The following is a 19164-nucleotide window of genomic DNA, read 5'->3' on the forward strand; positions in this document are numbered from 1 at the left end:
ACACATCAGCCACTCACCACCACCCCCCCCCGCGTCGGCCCGCGCGAGATTCCACGCGCGATCTATATTCACACCCACACACCCCTCACACACCCACACCCCTCACACCCACACCCACACCCCTCACACCCACACACACCCTCACACTCACACCCCTCACACACACACACCCCTCACACTCACACCACACACCCCTCACACTCCCACCCACACCCCTCACCCCCACACCCCTCACACCACCCCCTCCCCCTCCACACTCACACACCCTCACACTCACACCCACACACCCCTCACACTCACACCACACCCCTCACACTCACACCCACACACCCCTCACACTCACACACACACCCCTCACACCACACCCCACCCCCTCACACTCACACCCACACACCCCTCACACTCACACCCACACACCCCTCACACTCACACCCACACACCACCCCTCACACACACACACCCCTCACACTCACACCCACACACCCCCTCACACTCACACCCACACCCCTCACACTCACACCCAACCCCTCACACTCACACCCACACACCCCACACACTCACACCCACAACCCCTCACACCCACACCCCCACACACCCACACACCCCACCCACTCACACACATACACCCCTCACACTCACACACATACACCCCTCACACTCACACACACACCCCTCACACTCACACCCACACACCCCTCACACTCACACCCACACACCCCTCACACCCACACACCCCTCACACCCCACACACCCCTCACACTCACACCCACACACCCCTCATCACACCCCACACACCCCTCACACTCACACCCACACACCCCTCACATTCACACCCACACACCCCTCACACCCACACCCACACACCCCTCACACTCACACCCACACACCCCTCACACTCACACACACACACCCCTCACCCCTCACACCCACACACACCCCTCACACTCACACCCCTCACACACACACACCCCTCACACTCACACACACCCCTCACACTCACACCCACACACCCCTCACACCCACACCCCTCACACTCACACACCCCTCACACTCACACACACACACCCCTCACACTCACACCCACACACCCCTCACACTCACACACACCCCTCATACTCACACCCACACACCCCTCACACTCACACACATACACCCCTCACACCCACACACACCCCTCACACTCACACCCACACACACCCCTCACACTCACACCCACACACCCCTCACACTCACACCCACACACCCCTCACACTCACACACCCCTCACACTCACACCCACACACCCCCCTCACACTCACACCCACACACCCCTCACACTCACACCCACACACCCCTCACACTCACACCCACACACCCCTCACACTCACACCCACACACACCCCTCACACTCACACCCACACACCCCTCACACCCACACCCCTCACACCCACACACCCCTCACACTCACACACATACACCCCTCACACTCACACACATACACCCCTCACACTCACACACATACACCCCTCACACTCACACGCCCCTCACACTCACACACACACACCCCTCACACTCACACACACACACCCCTCACACTCACACCTCACACTCACACACACATACCCCTCACACTCACCTCCCGCATTATGCCTCAGTCAGGACACAGTGAGACTCATGGAGGGTGCAGCATTCCTGTTTCCAACGACAACCAACCTCACAGTCTGTCTGACTGGGATTACACATTCAGTGCCAGACACTGGGCAGTTTGGGACTGCACTGCTTACAACCTGGATTAAGGTGGACGGAGTTCACTTCATGTGGGACCTAACAGGCATGAGAGTATTGCTTTGGAGTTAACGGTTGTTTTATTGAGCTGGCAGCTTTTATGAAGGTGGTTTTTCAGCTTTTGAGAGTTTTCTAGCAAAAGGATAGAGTGCTAGCGAACTACAGCAACCAGTCTCTCCTCACCTGTGGAGGAGGTGAAGGCATAGACTGGGTCAGAAACTGCCAACACTGGCCCTTGCTCTCTGAACTTCACTAAACTAATCGCACCTGTCTCCAAGGATGGATAAGCAGTGTGCAGCTGGAACCAAGCTCTGCCAGAAATAGAAAATCTCTCTCTCCCTGGGGAAGGGCAATTTAACCTGAAGAAACAGACACTGACTACTATCCGACTTGTTCCATTCATTAAATCATCCCCAGGGGTTAGACGTGTCCATATGGGCCAACGGTAAAGTGATAAAACAGGATCATTGTTAAATTCAAAACTAGGTGTCAACATTGAGGGGATGCTGATCTTGCTATACAGTGCCCGGTATCCCAATTGAAGAGAAGACATTGTGTGTCTGGGTTCAATGCAGCAATGGCACTGTAAGCTGCTGTCATATCCAGTCGCCCCTCAGAGCGATGAGCTTTTCACTCCCTCTATCTGGGCTGGAGTTGAGCCCAGGTGCCAGAGGTGAAAGGTCAGCATATTAACCCCTTTATCTTTTTTGTCTCTTGTACTTACAGTGCTCCAATGCCTTATCTCATAGGGATCCACTCCAGCCTAATGGAGGTGAGTGTGTGTGTTTCACTGGGGCCCACTGTTTGGCACTGCAGACTAACTTCTTTCTTCAAGCAGTATTTGTTTTCCAGCCAAGCTTCTCATTCTGACCATTGTCAAGAAACAAACTATGACCTTTAGTGACTCCTCATTGTCGCTGTCACCCTCCCGATATACCGGAATCGTGCTCCTTGTCCTTTTCTCCCACTGTCAAAACTGTTGTATCAGATAGTAAACTGGGTAGACAAGGTAAATGCAGAACGCGGATAGAGGGACAAGATTGTGGGTTCAGCGCACAACACAATGGCTCAGGTAGACCTGGAGATTCCATGGAACACCACAGTAGAATAGGGAGCTCTCCCAGTGTCCTGGCCATCATTTCCCCCTGAACCAACACCGCCGTAACCATCATCTCATCGCTGCTTGTGGGATCTTTGTGTACAAAATGGCCACCACATATAGCTACATAATAAAAGTCACTGAACTTCAGAAACAGCCACTGTGTGAAGCACTTTGAGATGTGTTGAGGTGATGTGATGTTGCAATTGTCCCAAAGGGATGGCCAGAGTTTTATTGTCTTCAATCAGTTTTTCAGTCAAGCGTTTCATTGATGAGAGGGTCAGGGAGTGACAGAATGGGCCTTCTCACCCGGGCTGAGATATCCGAACTGATTCTGGAGAAGACAGTCGGAGGGCAGGGCCTTTGTTCCCATTTATCTCCACACAGCACCCATGATTAGGTTCACCCGGAGAGATCTGCATGTTTCCCAAAGCAAGTGAAAGAATTTCTCTGTTGGAAGTTTGTGTTCCTCAGGATGTCCCTTTCCTTTGCAGAGGGTGAGGAGCAAGGCTCTGGAGGATGTGATTATATTAAATGTTGACTCAAACACCCTGGAATCTCCCTTCAATGACCTGGAAAAGCTCCCGCCGGACGTGGTGAGTTCATAGTGGAAAATCTATGCCGAGGTCACGACTCGTGACATCCCTGGTAAAACCTGAAGTCACTGAACCTTCCATCATTGTGTTTGTGGTACAATAGCCCCAAGTGATCAAGGCCACTGCCCGTCCATCCCAGTCCAGACTGTCCTGGGCCACGGTTAGCACTGGCATTGGGCTGAGGCCTGGGGGAAATGTTGCTATTGTGGGAGGAGGAATGGAAAGGTCCAGCCCCCACACACTGACATGGCAGGTCCTTGCCTGGCACCAGCTCACTATGACTTTGAGCCATTCACTGGGCAGGCTCCAGGTTTGGTCCCTAAACAACCAGGGCAGTGGCAGGATTACTACAATTCGCATCACTGTCCCAAGGCAGGGGAAGGAATGTCCTGGAGCAGGTGATGCAGGGAGCGGTACGTGGGCCGTTGCGGTGTGTGGACACCAGGGGGGAAAATTACTTCAGTAGGTACAGATTGGCTGAATGGGGGGGGGTGTAATTTTTAAGTCGTGATGGCTGCCTCTCAATGGTCTGTCATGGCTGGCTCTGTTGCACAGGAGGGCAGAAAAAAAGAGTGGGAGAGCGGTAGTGATAGGGGATTCAATTGTAAAGGGAATAGATAGGCGTTTCTGCGGCCACAACCGAGACTCCAGGATGGTATGTTACCTCACTGGTGCAAGGGTCAAGGATGTCTCGGAGCAGGACATTCTAAAAAGGGAGGGAGATCAGCCAGTTGTCGTGGTGCACATTGGTACCAACGACATAGGTAAAAAACGGGATGAGGTCCTACGAAACGAATTTAAGGAGCTAGGAGCTAAATTAAAAAGTAGGACCTCAAAAGTAGTAATCTCGGGATTGCTACCAGTGCCACGTGATAGTCAGAGTAGGAATCGCAGGATAGCGCAGATGAATACGTGGCTTGAGCAGTGGTGCAGCAGGAAGGGATTCAAATTCCTGGGGCATTGGGACCGGTTCTGGGGGAGGTGGGACCAGTACAAACTAGTGCTGTTGGGGAGGATTTAAAGTAATATGGCAGGGGGATGGGTACCAATGCAGGGAGACAGAGGGAAACAAAAAGGAGGCAAAAGCAAAAGACAGAAAGGAGATGAGGAAAAGTGGAGGGCAGAGAAACCCAAGGCAAAGAACAAAAAGGGCCATTGTACAGCAAAATTCTAAAAGGACAAAGGGTGTTAAAAAAACAAGCCTGAAGGCTTTGTGTCTTAATGCAAGGAGTATCCGCAATAAGGTGGATGAATTAACTGTGCAAATAGATGTTAACAAATATGATGTGATTGGGATTACGGAGACGTGGCTCCAGGATGATCAGGGCTGGGAACTCAACATCCAGGGGTATTCAACATTCAGGAAAGATAGAATAAAAGGAAAAGGAGGTGGGGTAGCATTGCTGGTTAAGGAGGAAATTAAGGCAATAGTTCGGAAGGACATTAGCTTGGACGATGTGGAATCTATATGGGTAGAGCTGCGGAATACCAAAGGGCAAAAAACGTTAGTGGGAGTTGTGTACAGACCTCCAAACAGTAGTAGTGATGTTGGGGAGGGCATCAAACATGAAATTAGGGGTGCATGCAATAAAGGTGCAGCAGTTATAATGGGTGACTTTAATATGCACATAGATTGGGTTAACCAAACTGGAAGCAATACGGTGGAGGAGGATTTCCTGGAGTGCATAAGGGATGGTTTTTTAGACCAATATGTCAAGGAACCAACTAGGGGGGAGGCCATCTTAGACTGGGTGTTGTGTAATGAGAGAGAATTAATGAGCAATCTCGTTGTGCGAGGCCCCTTGGGGAAGAGTGACCATAATATGGTGGAATTCTGCATTAGGATGGAGAATGAAACAGTTAATTCAGAGACCATGGTCCAGAACTTAAAGAAGGGTAACTTTGAAGGTATGAGGCGTGAATTGGCTAGGATAGATTGGCGAATGATACTGAAGGGGTTGACTGTGGATGGGCAATGGCATTTAGAGACCGCATGGATGAACTACAACAATTGTACATTCCTGTCTGGCGTAAAAATAAAAAAGGGAAGGTGGCTATCAAGGGAAATCAGGGATAGTATTAAAGCCAAGGAAGTGGCATACAAATTGGCCAGAAATAGCAGCGAACCCGGGGACTGGGAGAAATTTAGAACTCAGCAGAGGAGGACAAAGGGTTTGATTAGGGCAGGGAAAATGGAGTACAAGAAGAAGCTTGCAGGGAATATTAAGACGGATTGCAAAAGTTTCTATAGATATGTAAAGAGAAAAAGGTTAGTAAAGACAAACGTAGGTCCCCTGCAGTCAGAATCAGGGGAAGTCATAACGGGGAACAAAGAAATGGCGGACCAATTGAACAAGTACTTTGGTTCGGTATTCACTGAGGAGGACACAAACAACCTTCCGGATATAAAAGGGGTCGGAGGGTCTAGTAAGGAGGAGGAACTGAGGGAAATCCTTATTAGTCGGGAGATTGTGTTGGGGAAACTGATGGGATTGAAGGCTGATAAATCCCCAGGGTCTGATGGACTGCATCCCAGAGTACTTAAGGAAGTGGCCTTGGAAATAGTGGATGCATTGACAGTCATTTTCCAACATTCCATTGATTCTGGATCAGTTCCTATGGAGTGGAGGGTAGCCAATGTAACCCCACTTTTTAAAAAAGGAGGGAGAGAGAAAACAGGGAATTATAGACCGGTCAGCCTGACATCAGTAGTGGGTAAAATGATGGAATCAATTATTAAGGATGTCATAGCAGCGCATTTGGAAAGAGGTGATATGATAGGTCCAAGTCAGCATGGATTTGTGAAAGGGAAATCATGCTTGACAAATCTTCTGGAATTTTTTGAGGATGTTTCCAGTAGAGTGGACAAGGGAGAACCAGTTGATGTGGTATATTTGGACTTTCAGAAGGCTTTCGACAAGATTCCACACAAGAGATTAATGTGCAAAGTTAAAGCACATGGGATTGGGGGTAGTGTGCTGACATGGATTGAGAACTGGTTGTCAGACAGGAAGCAAAGAGTAGGAGTAAATGGGGACTTTTCAGAATGGCAGGCAGTGACTAGTGGGGTACCGCAAGGTTCTGTGCTGGGGCCCCAGCTGTTTACACTGTACATTAATGATTTAGACGAGGGGATTAAATGTAGTATCTCCAAATTTGCGAATGACACTAAGTTGGGTGGCAGTGTGAGTTGCGAGGAGGATGCTATGAGGCTGCAGAGCGACTTGGATAGGTTAGGTTGGGCAAATGCATGGCAGATGAAGTATAATGTGGATAAATGTGAGGTTATCCACTTTGGTGGTAAAAACAGAGAAACAGACTATTATCTGAATGGTGACAGATTAGGAAAAGGGGAGGTGCAAAGAGACCTGGGTGTCATGGTACATCAGTCATTGAAGGTTGGCATGCAGGTACAGCAGGCGGTTAAGAAAGCAAATGGCATGTTGGCCTTCATAGCGAGGGGATTTGAGTACAGGGGCAGGGAGGTGTTGCTGCAGTTGTACAGGGCCTTGGTGAGGCCACACCTGGAGTATTGTGTACAGTTTTGGTCTCCTAACCTGAGGAAGGACATTCTTGCTATTGAGGGAGTGCAGCGAAGGTTCACCAGACTGATTCCCGGGATGGCGGGACTGACATATGAGGAGAGACTGGATCAACTGGGCTTGTATTCACTGGAGTTCAGAAGAATGAGAGGGGACCTCATAGAAACGTTTAAAATTCTGATGGGGTTAGACAGCTTAGATGCAGGAAGAATGTTCCCAATGTTGGGGAAGTCCAGAACCAGGGGACACAGTCTAAGGATAAGGGGTAAGCCATTTAGGACCGAGATGAGGAGGAATTTCTTCATCCAGAGAGTGGTGAACCTGTGGAATTCTCTACCACAGAAAGTTGTTGAGGCCAATTCACTAAATATATTCAAAAAGGAGTTAGATGTAGTCCTTACTACTCGGAGGATCAAGGGGTATGGTGAGAAAGCAGGAATGGGGTACTGAAGTTGCATGTTCAGCCATGAACTCATTGAATGGCGGTGCAGGCTAGAAGGGCCGAATGGCCTACTCCTGCACCTATTTTCTATGTTTCTCTGTTTCTCATCACCTGATTGGTGTCTCGTACCTTTATTGCAGGTGTCCATTCTGAAGATGAAGTTGAAGAAGCAGTCAGCGGTGACGGGTGACATGGTGGCACGAGCCTTTCTCAGGACACAGGCGGCAATCTTTGGAAGCTACCAGGACGCCCTTAAATTTAACACTGTGAGTATCTGGGATCAGTCAGGGTCATGTCCACCTACTAGACACTTGGAGGCCCAGCATTCAATGTGGAGAGTTCACTCCCACACTCGCTCCCATCCAGCAGCACCAATCTTTTCTTAACTGCTCTCCACCCTCTCAGGACCCTGAAAACTTGGCAGCTGAGGAATGGGGAAGCTTGGCTTTTAAATGTCTGCAGATTATGTGAGGAAGGGACGGCTTTTGGGAGGTGAGCTGTTCCACAGTTTTGAGAAAGAATGGGTTCGAGTAGGAGACATTGCAATGAGTTGATTGAGGATAGCAGCAGGAGGATGAGATATGAGAGGAAAGTTCAGAGATCACTGACCAGAGCCGTATTGATAAGAGAGAAACAAGGAAGGTTGTAATGGGGAGAGGCTTTGACCACTCGCTCGTTCCTGTATCCTGTCCTGGAGTGTGAGGAGCCTCCCCAGATATGGATGCAATATTCAAAGAAGTAGAAATGTAATTATTTTAATACATAATAGATTTTACACTCTGTTAAATTTAAAATTTAGTTCCCTCAACGGCTTAATGAGTCAAATGTGATCCCACTTGGGACAAGAGTTGTGCATTCGACACCAGGTCACTGCCCTGTGGTGAGCATTGGGTGAGAGAAGGATGGGCCTGGGGTGTAGTGATGAATCTGTACTTTACTGATGGGCACAGGAATGTCCAGACTTTGCACAGAGCAAGATAACAATGGACTTCTTTACACAGCGAGTTGTTGTGCCTGAAATTTGCTGTGGGGAGAGAGCAGGGGAATGGGATTATCGCACAACTCTTTCAAAGGGCCGGCACAGGCACAATGGGCCGGATGCTGTACTATAAGATTGTGTGGCAGCAGCGCCTCAAGGAGCCCGGGGAGAAACCTGGGAGGGGAAGAGAAACTGCTAATGGAATTATTTTCCCTGTTTGTTTAGGACTTACCGGTCACATTTTGTGAGGAGACGTTTTTGAATCAAAAGCCGAGCTCGAAGAAGACTTTCCTCCAACACGCGGTGCACCTTCAGCTGTTCAAACAGGTGAGTCTCAGCGAGAGGGAGCAATGGTGCCTGCGTGTCGGGTATGGCTCCAGCCATTTGAGCGTTATCCCGCTGAACTCTGTTTTGCTCCAGCTCCTTGGTGCCGTAATCCGTTGCATACCCGCTCGATGTCGAGGGCAGATACTCTCAACCCTCTTCTTCTGTTCATTGTTTCAAATAAAAGAACCGTAGAAGTTTACAGCTCAGAAAGTGGCCACTCAGCCCATCGTGGCTGTTCCAGCTCTTTGCTGGAGCAAAACGAATCTCACTCCCTCCTCACCCTCTCCCCAAGCCTGCTTCAAATATTTAAAGGTACAATGGTCTCTGCCTCAGCCACTCCCTGTGGCAAAACATGCCATGCTCCATAAACTCTGTGTAAAGAAATGTTTCTCCAAACACACTCCTCACTGTGAACATTTTAAACTGACGCCCCCTCGTCACTGACCCCCACAACTGGAGGAAATGGTCTTTCCCAATTCACCCCGTCAAAACCTCCATTAAATCTCCTCTTGTTCACCTCCGATCCAATGGAAATAGTTCCAGTTTAACTCTTCCGTTTGGATTCAGTTTATAGACGATCGCTTGGAGAAGCTTAATGAGGGCAAAGGATTGACGGACGTATTCGAAGAGGAAGTTAACCTGGGCGGCCACTCTTCAGGTGAGACTGAGGATCTTGTGTGTGCTCTCACATAACCCAGGGCAGACACCAAGCCCCTTCCTCCTGCAATACTTCCCTTCACATCGATATGCATTGACTTTATGTTGTGTCTCCCTCTCCCCAGGCTGCTCCAAGTCCTACCAGCTGTGGATGCAAAACTTTAAGGTAAATAAAAACCCCACTGCTTTTTATTGATGAAGGCCGAGGATACGGTTCAGGATATCGCCAGGGTTGGCGAGAAGACGAGATCCGATAACACCAAGTTTGGACTTTTTAAGCCTGTGGGTTGTAGGAGGAAGAGGAAACCGAGAAGGGGAGTAGTTCCACGGGTGGGAGGACCCAGGGAGAATGAGTTAGAATAAAGTGTTAGACTTTACTTCAACAAAGTGAGGAGGGAGAGCCCAGGGTGGGGGGGGAGAGAGGGGGAATAGAGGGGGAGGGCAGGTTTAGTCCGGGGGGGGGGGGGCAAGAGGGCAGGTTTAGTCCGGGGGGGAGAGAGGGGGAGGGGGAGAGAGAGGGGGAGGGCAGGTTTAGCCCGGGGGGAGAGAGGGGAGGGGGAGAGCAGGTTTAGCCCAGGGGGAGTGAGGGCAGATCTCGCCCGGGGTGGGGGAGGGTGAGATACCAGAGGCTGCCTGTGGAACTGAAGCCTGGAGGAGGGGAGGGGGTGAAATGAATGTATTTGAAGGTTAATTTGGGGGCCTGATGGTGAGGGGCGATCTGACGTATTGACGTTTGACTGTTTACAGAAAGGTGGCGGAGCCCTGATTCACACAGTGAGAGCCAAAACCAATCCAGCTATGAAGAACATGTATAAATACGTAAGTACAGAATAATAGGCGCTCCCTGCACCGTGGGTCAGTGTGACCTCTGAGAGCAGACGTCAATGAGCTGTCAGGGCAGGCCGACAAGCCAAGTGTGTTCTCATCAGGCAGCTGTCGATATCTTTAAATATTGCCATCAGTGGGGCTGAAACAGCTCACCTGCTCTTTAAACCTGCACAGCTCTGGGTTTAGGAGTTACCAGTATCTATAATTAAACATTTCCTGTCCACAATCTTTACTTCCTGCGAACACAGTTTGTGCCTGTCTTGCACTCAATGTACAATCAAAGCCAACTGCTAACCTTGACCTTACCTTATGGCCTCATCCCTCCCTTGCTCTGTAATGTCCTCCAGCATCTCTGCACTCCTCCCCCATTATAATCGTTCTACCATTGGTGGCCGTGCTTTCTGTGGCCTGGAATTCCCTCCCTAAACCTCTCCGTCTCTCTCTCTCCTCCTTTAAGATGCTCCTTAAAGCCTACCTCTTTGACTAAGCTTTCGATCACCTGCCCTAAAATCTCCTTATGTGGCCGGTGTGCAATGTTTTTTGTTAGCGCTAATTAAAGGTGCTATATAACTGGGAGCTATTGTTCAAGACTCAGTCTGATAAAGCACAAAAGCAGAGGAAGAAAGATTGAAAGATTTGGAGATGGGGAGGGATCAAGGGAGGGGGGAGGGGGTAGGGGGGTCATAGGCGATGGGTTTGGAGATGCAGGAATACTCACTTGGTTGATTATCTTTCACTTGTAGGCTAAAGGTCAAGCTAAATTGGGCCTGAAGGGGATGAAAAATCGTCTGAGGCACAAGGTACCGGCTACTTCCTTCATCATTTATCTTTCTCCGACTCATCCGAATTAGTTAACAGGAAGACGTGGATGAGGGAGGCCATTTGGCCCATCCATCAAACAAGGACCCTAAACCCCCATCTCAGCATTCAACAAGTTCTTCAGTGATTCCAAAGTTCTCTTCCAGCTTGCCCAGAGTCCATTCCATGAGCTGATCTCGGAGGAACTTCATGGAATCTGTCCTACATTGAACCCGTGCCCCTTTGTCCTAAACACACATTTTACTTGGAAGTAGTTTTCCAGACTTACCTTTCCATATCCTTTACCATCTTACATAGCACTCTCTGGGTCCTGTTCCGTTGCCTCCTTGCTAGGCTGAAATGCCCAATTTGCTCAGTCTTTAAAATCCTGGAGTAGGATCACATTGCTGATCTCATTATTTGTTTTAAGTATTGTAACATTTCAAAACATAATATTGCAGAATGAATCATTGTACTGGTTTTATTTATATCCCTCATCCCCTTGCTCACACTCCCCTGCTTCCCCTCTGCCCAACCCCCTGCATCTTTGTGTTTCTCCAGTTTCTCTCCCATCTCTGATCATTCCCTCTCCGAGTTCATCTTGTCCCTGAGACCCCACTCCTTCTCCCTTGACCCCCCTCACCACTAAACTGCTGACCACCCAACTTCCCTTCCTGGCCCCCACATTGTAACTAGTTCCCTTTCCTCCAGCCATCATCCCCTCCTGCTCTGTCCTTGCAAACTACCATCCCATCTCGCTTTCCTCTCCATAGTTGGCCAACGTGTTGTCACCTCCAAAATCTGTGCCCATCTTTCCTGCAACTCCATATCTGAATCAGGTTTCTGCCCCTGCCACATCACTGAAAGGGCCCTGATCAAAGTCACAAATAATATCCTCGGTGACTGTAGCCATAGTGCACTATCCCTCCTTGTCCTCCCTGCTAGTCAACCCCACCATCCTCCAACACCACTCTTCCATGGCCCAGCTCAGGGGGACTGACCTCACTGGTTCCTTCACTTACCTGTAGATCCTATCATAGTTCCGTATCATCCAAAGACCTGGGGTCACCTTCCACATGTACACGGACAACCCCCACAGCTCGACCTCTCCACTACCTCTCAACTCCTCCACTGCCTGTCTTGTCACTCTGCTTGTCCAACATCCAGTCTGGGATGAGCTGCAATTTCCTCCAGTTAAATTTTGGAAAGACTGAAGCCATTGTCTTCATTCCTGGCCACAAACTCTGTACTCTCACTATTGATTGCATCCCTGTCCCTAGCGCGCTCTCAGGATAAGCCAGACTGTTCACAAACCCATAGCCCCTCCATCACAAAGACTGCCTACTTCCATTGCCGTAATATCGCCTGTTTCTGCCCTTGCCTCAGCACATCAGCTGCTGAAACCCTCATCCATGCCATTGTCACCTTCAGACTTGACTATTCTAATGTTCCCCTGACTGGTGGGTACGTGCATGAGTTTGGGTTTGTGAGTGAGTGTGTGTTGCACTCTGTAATTTATGAATGTGTGACTGATACCAATAGTAGGAGTGCTGTGTTGTCAGTCCAGGCCTGGCTGATGCATTGCCATGGAAATCAGGACCTCCGTTACCGTGTAAACACGAGAACCCTGGCTTGACCGTACATCGTGCAGCAGAGTGATGAATTGTGTTTTATTGCCAGGACCTGGGTGAGGAGCGAGGGTTTCACCGCGGTGGGTCACTGAGGTGTGAACCAGTCGGGGGCCCCACCTATCAGAGGCGTGTGCAGTCGGAGTGTTTACAGAACCGTCTACCCATCACCCAGCACTTTGGTCAGGTAAGGAGGAGCCACGGTAATGGCCATCTTCACCGCTCACCTCTAACCCCACTGCCCAACACACTGACTGGTGCCAATCTGGTACCTCCCCAAGTGATCCATTCTTCATCGGCAAGCAGTGGCAGGATACTTCACAGCGGGGGGGGGAGGGGAGGGGAGGGGAGGGGAGGGGAGGGGGAGGGGAGGGGAGGGGGGGGGAGGGGGGGGGGAGGGGAGGGGAGGGGGAAGCAGTCGAGCACACACAGGAGGGAGCCTCGCCCCATCGCAGCCTGTTTTTAATATTTAATGTTTTCACCGTTTCTCCTCCAGTCTCGCCCTCGACGACCAGCTCGCCGTTACATGAACCCCGATGGATCGCTCCCCGCTGGGACAATCAGGTAGCTTGTTTACCTTTATATTCTAGTTCCCAGGTACAATCCTGCCCTCCCACCACAGGTATTCACGTCAAAGGGGCCCATTCATGGGATTCCTAAAGTACATCGACTCTCAGGCTGGGCATGGTCACAGTCCACCCCCCCCCCCCCCCCCCCACGTCCCAGCAACCGGGGTACAGCCCCTCCCCCCCCTCCCATCAACTGGGATACAGCCCCTCCCTCCCCCCCTCAACCAGGGTACAGCCCCTCCCCCCTCCCATCAACCGGGGTACAGACCCTCCCCCCCCCCCCCCCCCATCAACCGGGGTACAGCCCCTCCCCTCCACCGGGATACAGCCCCCCCTCCCCTCCTCCCATCAACCGGGGTACAGCCCCTCCCCCCCATCAACCGGGGTACAGCCCCTCCCCCCCATCAACCGGGGTACAGCCCCTCCCCCCCCCATCTCCCATCAACCGGGATACAGCCTCTCCCCCCCCTCCCATCAACCGGGGTACAAGCCCCCCTCCTCCCATCAACCGGGGTACAGCCCCTCCCCCCTCCCATCAACCGGGGTACAGCCCCTCCCCCCTCCCATCAACCGGGGTACAGCCCCTCCCATCAACCAGGATACAGCCCCCCCCCTCCCATCAAACGGGGTACAGCCCCTCCCCTCCCATCAACCGGGATACAGCCACCCCCCTCCCATCAACCGGGATACAGCCCCTCCCCTCCCATCAAACGGGGCACAGCCCCTCCCCCCCCCTCCCATCAACCGGGGTACAGCCCCTCCCCCCCCCTCCCATCAACCGGGGTACAGCCCCTCCCCTCCCTCAACCGGGGTACAGCCCCTCCCCTCAACCAGGGTACAGCCCCTCCCATCACCAGCCCGACCCCCCCCCCCAAATCACCCTGGGGTACACCCCACCCAGTTCCATCACCCTGGATTACAAGGAGACCCCCCCCCCTGTACATTGGGTACAGGCCCCTGCCCAATCCGTCACCCTGAGGTTCAGGGTCACTGAGCCGTGAAGGAGAATCCCTATTTATTTTCACATTTCTTTCCCTGGCCCCACTATGGGATCTCTCCGGCCACACTGGAGCCTTGGTTTTGCTGTAAGATATTTGCTCGGCTTGTGCAGATCCACGAGTGGGGAGGAGGGCCTGGACAGCTCGCTGGACACTGTGGACGATGAGTTACTGGGCTGCAGCCTCCTGCAGGATGAGGACATGGACCTACTGGGGGAGATCTTCGACACGCTCAGCACCCAGACAGCACTCGACAAGGGTCTCCTGTACGGGACCCGCAGCCTCGACTTCTTCAACCTAGACTCCATGGAGGATATCCGCAGGGTGAGGCTTCACTCACGGTCGATCGCGCTGTGCCTTCTCACTGCTAAACTCAGTAACCAGCTTCAAAGGGCCCTGTCCATGGACTCCTGGTGTATTAATGCAGCACTGAGTCAGAACGTCGTGGGTTCAAGCCTTACTCCAGAGACTTAAGCACATAATCTAGGCCGACGCTCCGAGGTGCTGTCTTTTGGATGAGATGTTAAACCGAGGCCCCGTCTGCCCTCTCCCGTGACCTGGCCAACAATCCCTCCACCAACATCACCTAAACAGATTAAACTGGTTATTTTAAAAAATATATTTATACTTGCGATGTGGGCATCGCTGGCAAGGCAGCATTTATTGCCCATCCCAAGTTGCACTAGATACAACAGAGTGCCTGCCTCGCCAGGCACCTTCAGAGGGCAGTTAACAATCAACCACGTCAGTGTGGGACTGTAGTCACCTATAAACCGGGACGGATAAGGGCAGCAGCTTTCCTTCTCAAAAGGTTGGGTTTTTAAATCGACAATCCGACAGCTTCGTGGTCACTATTACTGATACCTGCGGTATATTACCAGCATATTTTTTTTAAAAACTGAATTCAAATTCTCAAACTGCCATTATTTTGAACTCACCATCACTGATTATTCCAGAAATGTCACTGCACAACTGTCCCCTGATATAGCTCATTGCTGTCTGTGGGATCTCACTGTGCTGAGTGACGGTCACCTTTACACAGGTACAGCCACTGCACTTGAAGGTGTAGTCAGTAGCTGTGTGAAGCGCTCGGTGATGTTGGAGACCGGTCTCGCTGGTTCTGGGTTTTATTTTTTGGCGAGAATACACAGCGGATGTAATGGACGCGGTTTATTTCGCGGTATCTGTCCAGGGACCGCCAGCTGCCTCGGGCTCATCTGCCTGAAGCATTCAGATTAGGGAGATGAAAGCATTGCTAATTGATTGTCCCTGTGTTTGCAGATCAGAGACATCAACCCCAGCGAGGAGAGCCTGAACTGCAACAGCCGGAGAGAGTCAGAGCCCATCCCGCCAAGGCTGTGGGGTTTCGATGGCTCTGCAGAACGTGTGAGGTCCCTCTCGGCCTCCCTGGAGGAAACATCGGGCCTTTCCTCAGTGTCCAACAGCCAACCGGACCTCGGAGATTCCGGGAGTCTCTCCAGCAACAGTCACGATGAAAACGTCGCATCTCCCGAGGCAGAGTCGCTGAAGCACAATGCTCCGAGTGACAGCAACACGGAGGACCTTGGAGCGATGGAAGAATCTTCGGTCATTTCACCATCTGGCAAAGCCAATGAGAAGTGTACAGGGATCCACTGGGATAGAGGATCCTTACTGGCCCAGCCCAATGGAATATTGGCTGAAAATGGAGATTCCCAACTGGAGGTGGGCAAGGTGAGAAGTGAAGCCCCAAACGAGGGCTCAAGCTGCCACAATGCACCATTACAAGCCAATGGGCTGAAACTTTCTACGGATGAACTGAAGACCCACAAAGGACAAGACGTGGAGGCGGATGAGGTCAGGAGTCCAGTAACGTGCGTGGAGAGTAGAGCTGACCTAGGCTGCAACACTGAAAACTCCCCTCCACCAACAGCTCCTAAAACATCGTCCATCGGGCTCAGAGCGCGGCTGCCCGCTCAGGCTTGTGATGGCGAGGGAGCAGACGGCGGTGATATGAAGGGGGAGAGCTCCAGCGGTCAGGAGATGGGGCCTACGGAGCAGGCTTCAAGTACAGAGGATTCTCCACCTGCTCCCGCCAGTGAAGAGGCAACAACTCCAAGCGTGCTGTCTGCGCTGTCCTACTTCCAAGCCAGAGCAGGGGAGCAGAAAGCTGACATCGTGAAAGAAAAGGTCCGCTTGCTGCCCTCGGCAGCTGGGGCCCTGGCTAGATACGGCAAAACTGAGTGCAGAGAGGAACAGGACAAAGCGGACAAGACCCTCGCCAGTACCACCAGCCACACCCCTCCTGGTAGGAGCCCAGTGGGAGAAATGGCGGTTCCACAGGCTGAGGAGCTGAAGCCAGAATCAGCGATACTCACTTCTGACACAGATCCAGACATTACACCCCCCAGAAAGGTTTCAGAGCTGAAAAAGAGATTTGAATCCTAGCAAAGGACTGAATTTATATTTTTCAATAGTTGGCCATGTGCCTTCCTAACGGAGTGTTGAATAAGTCGGTATAAATCTTTGCTTTGTGGCCTCGTGAGTCCCATAATACTGAGCCACACCGTAGTCTCCAGGCATCAGTCACCACCGTGATTTAAAAATAAAATATGCAGAAAAACGGAGCTGACAGTGATAGAGACTTAAAGGGGAGGCTTTTGATTTGCCCTTTAACCTCTCCCACTCACTCAGTGATGTTCCTGGTCCAGCCTTTGAGCTGATTGGCAGGGGGCAAGGGGATTGATGCTTTCACTAGGCCAATATAGTTCAGAATTGCCTAAATGCAAGTGACATGCAGTAGATAGACCCAGAGTAGCAGTAGGCAGAGCCCGCACACAATCCGCTTGGTCAGTGCACAGATAATAGATCTTTCATTATTTCTACCAAAATTAATCACTGCACACAATGAGAGGCAATATAAACAATGGTACAATTTTAAAGGGAGTGCAAGAACAGAGAGACCTGTGGAGTATGTACACAAATCTTTGTTTAAAAAGCCCAGGATCCCATAAGCTTTTTTAATAACACAAGCAAGGAAGTTGTGCTAAACCTTTATAAAACACTGGTTAGGCCTCAGCTGGAGTAGTGTGGCCAATTCTTTAAGAAAGGATGTCAAGGCATTTACTCGAATGGTGCCAGGGATGAGGGACTTCAGTTACATGGAGAGACTGAGCAGAGAAGGTTAAGGGGAGATTTGATCGAGTAAATAAGGAGAACCAATTTCCAGTGGATCAATAGCCAGTGGTCATAGATTCAAAATCACTGGAAAAAGATCTAGCGAGATGAGAATTTGTTTCACTCGGGATCTGGAACGCTCGACGTGAAAAGGTGGTGGGAGCTGATTTTTAACAGTGAATGCGACGGGTACTGGGGGATGAGGAACTTACAGGGTTACGGACATAAAGCAGGAACGTGGGACTGAGCACAGGCACCATGGGCCAAATGGCCGTCTGTGCTGTAAGTTTCTATGATTCTAAGGATCGAAAACCTGAGGACATAGATTTAAGATCATTGGCAAAAGAATCCGGGCTAGATGAGGAGAAAATTTTCTGCACAAAGTTATGATGATCTGAAACGCTCTGCCTGAAAGGGCGGTGGAAGCAGATTCAATAGTAACTTTCAAAATGGAAAGGAATAATACTTGAAGGGGAAACATTTGCTGGGCTGTGGGGAAAGAGCGGGGGAGTGGGACTAATCGCTCGTTCAAAGAGCTAGGACAATAGGAAAACTTACAGCAACATTCAGACAGGAATGTTTAATTAGAGGGGGAAAAGGAAGAACTTGCATTTGTGTAGCACCTCTCACAACCTCAGGACGTCTCAACGCACTTTACAGCCAATGAAGTACTTTTGAAGTGTAGTCACTGTTGTAATGTGGGAAGCACAGCAGCCAATTTGCGCACAGCAAGCTCCCACACACAGCAATGTGATAATGACCAGATAATCTGTTTTAGTGATGTTGCTCGAGGGATAAATATTGGACCCGGGAAGAACTCCCCTGCTCTTCAAAATAATGTCATGGAATCTTTTATGTCCACCTGAAAAAGCATACGGCGCCTCGGTTTAATGTCTCTCCCGAAAGACAGCACTCCCTCAGAACTGCACTGGTGTCTAATTATCTAGACTATCTCTAACCTCCTCCAGTCAGACAACTCCCCCTCCAACTCAAAATCTCTCAGCTCTGGCCTCTTGTGTATCCCCTATTCTTCCCTCAATCACTGGTGGCCGTGCCTTCAGTCACCTCCATAAAACTCTCCGCTTCTCCACTTCAATCTCCTCCTTTAAGACCCCTCTTAAAAGCCACCTCTTTGACCAAGCTCAATCCTGTGCACACACACACACTTATCAAAGCCCCAGCTTCCTCAGCATTTCCAACATTCTACTGACCAGAAAGCACATTGTTTCCGCCACACCAGTGACTGAAGCCTCCATTTTGACACAGTGTGTAAAGGAATATTAAAATTAATTGACTGAGCTCTCAGGCACAGTATTCTCCTGACCATCTACAGACTGTTGGGTGTAAGATATTAGTGTAGATAAACCACTGCAACACTGAACTGACTGAACATCTGTTAATGCATGCAAATAAAAACTATGTTTGCCTTCTCAGAATAAAAAGCAGACTTGCACTAAGGTCATTTGAGAATCTCATTATTTGGGAGATATATACTTACTGGGGCATCAAGGGATGGATCGGGTGTGGAACGGAGGTTGAAATGAGCTGCCATGGTTGGAAATGGTGATGCCACCTCGATGGGCTGAATGGCTCTGTCACTACGCACTCCAAGTGTACTACATTATTGAAGGATAAAATTCCCCAATTGCTTCCCTTTTTAAATTAAAACACAGTACGATAGCAGAAATTTATCCTGGGATTGTGCAATAGGGTTGGAGAAGTTTCCCAAAACTCAGTGCACAATCTCTGGACATCAGCCACCAGCAACTCTTTCTGGCTGA

The 19164-nt window shown here is 50.4% G+C and overlaps 1 protein-coding gene across 1 annotated transcript in view; it reads left to right on the plus strand.

The window, feature by feature from the left end:
* LOC139238006 (DENN domain-containing protein 1C-like) overlaps positions 1-18824 on the plus strand; it is a 38595-nt gene extending 19771 nt beyond the window's left edge. Inside the window, exons 5-16 of the mRNA XM_070867404.1 lie at positions 2491-2536; positions 3358-3459; positions 7584-7709; positions 8648-8749; positions 9317-9407; positions 9532-9572; positions 10154-10225; positions 10978-11034; positions 12713-12847; positions 13157-13224; positions 14341-14551; positions 15509-18824. Coding sequence (XP_070723505.1) covers positions 2491-2536; positions 3358-3459; positions 7584-7709; positions 8648-8749; positions 9317-9407; positions 9532-9572; positions 10154-10225; positions 10978-11034; positions 12713-12847; positions 13157-13224; positions 14341-14551; positions 15509-16654 — 2197 coding nt within the window. The 3' untranslated portion in view covers positions 16655-18824. The remainder of the gene's footprint in view (positions 1-2490; positions 2537-3357; positions 3460-7583; positions 7710-8647; positions 8750-9316; positions 9408-9531; positions 9573-10153; positions 10226-10977; positions 11035-12712; positions 12848-13156; positions 13225-14340; positions 14552-15508) is intronic.
* Positions 18825-19164: the final 340 nt, after the last annotated feature.

Source organism: Pristiophorus japonicus, chromosome 24, assembly GCF_044704955.1.
Source record: "Pristiophorus japonicus isolate sPriJap1 chromosome 24, sPriJap1.hap1, whole genome shotgun sequence".
NCBI classification, from domain to species: Eukaryota; Metazoa; Chordata; class Chondrichthyes; family Pristiophoridae; genus Pristiophorus; species Pristiophorus japonicus.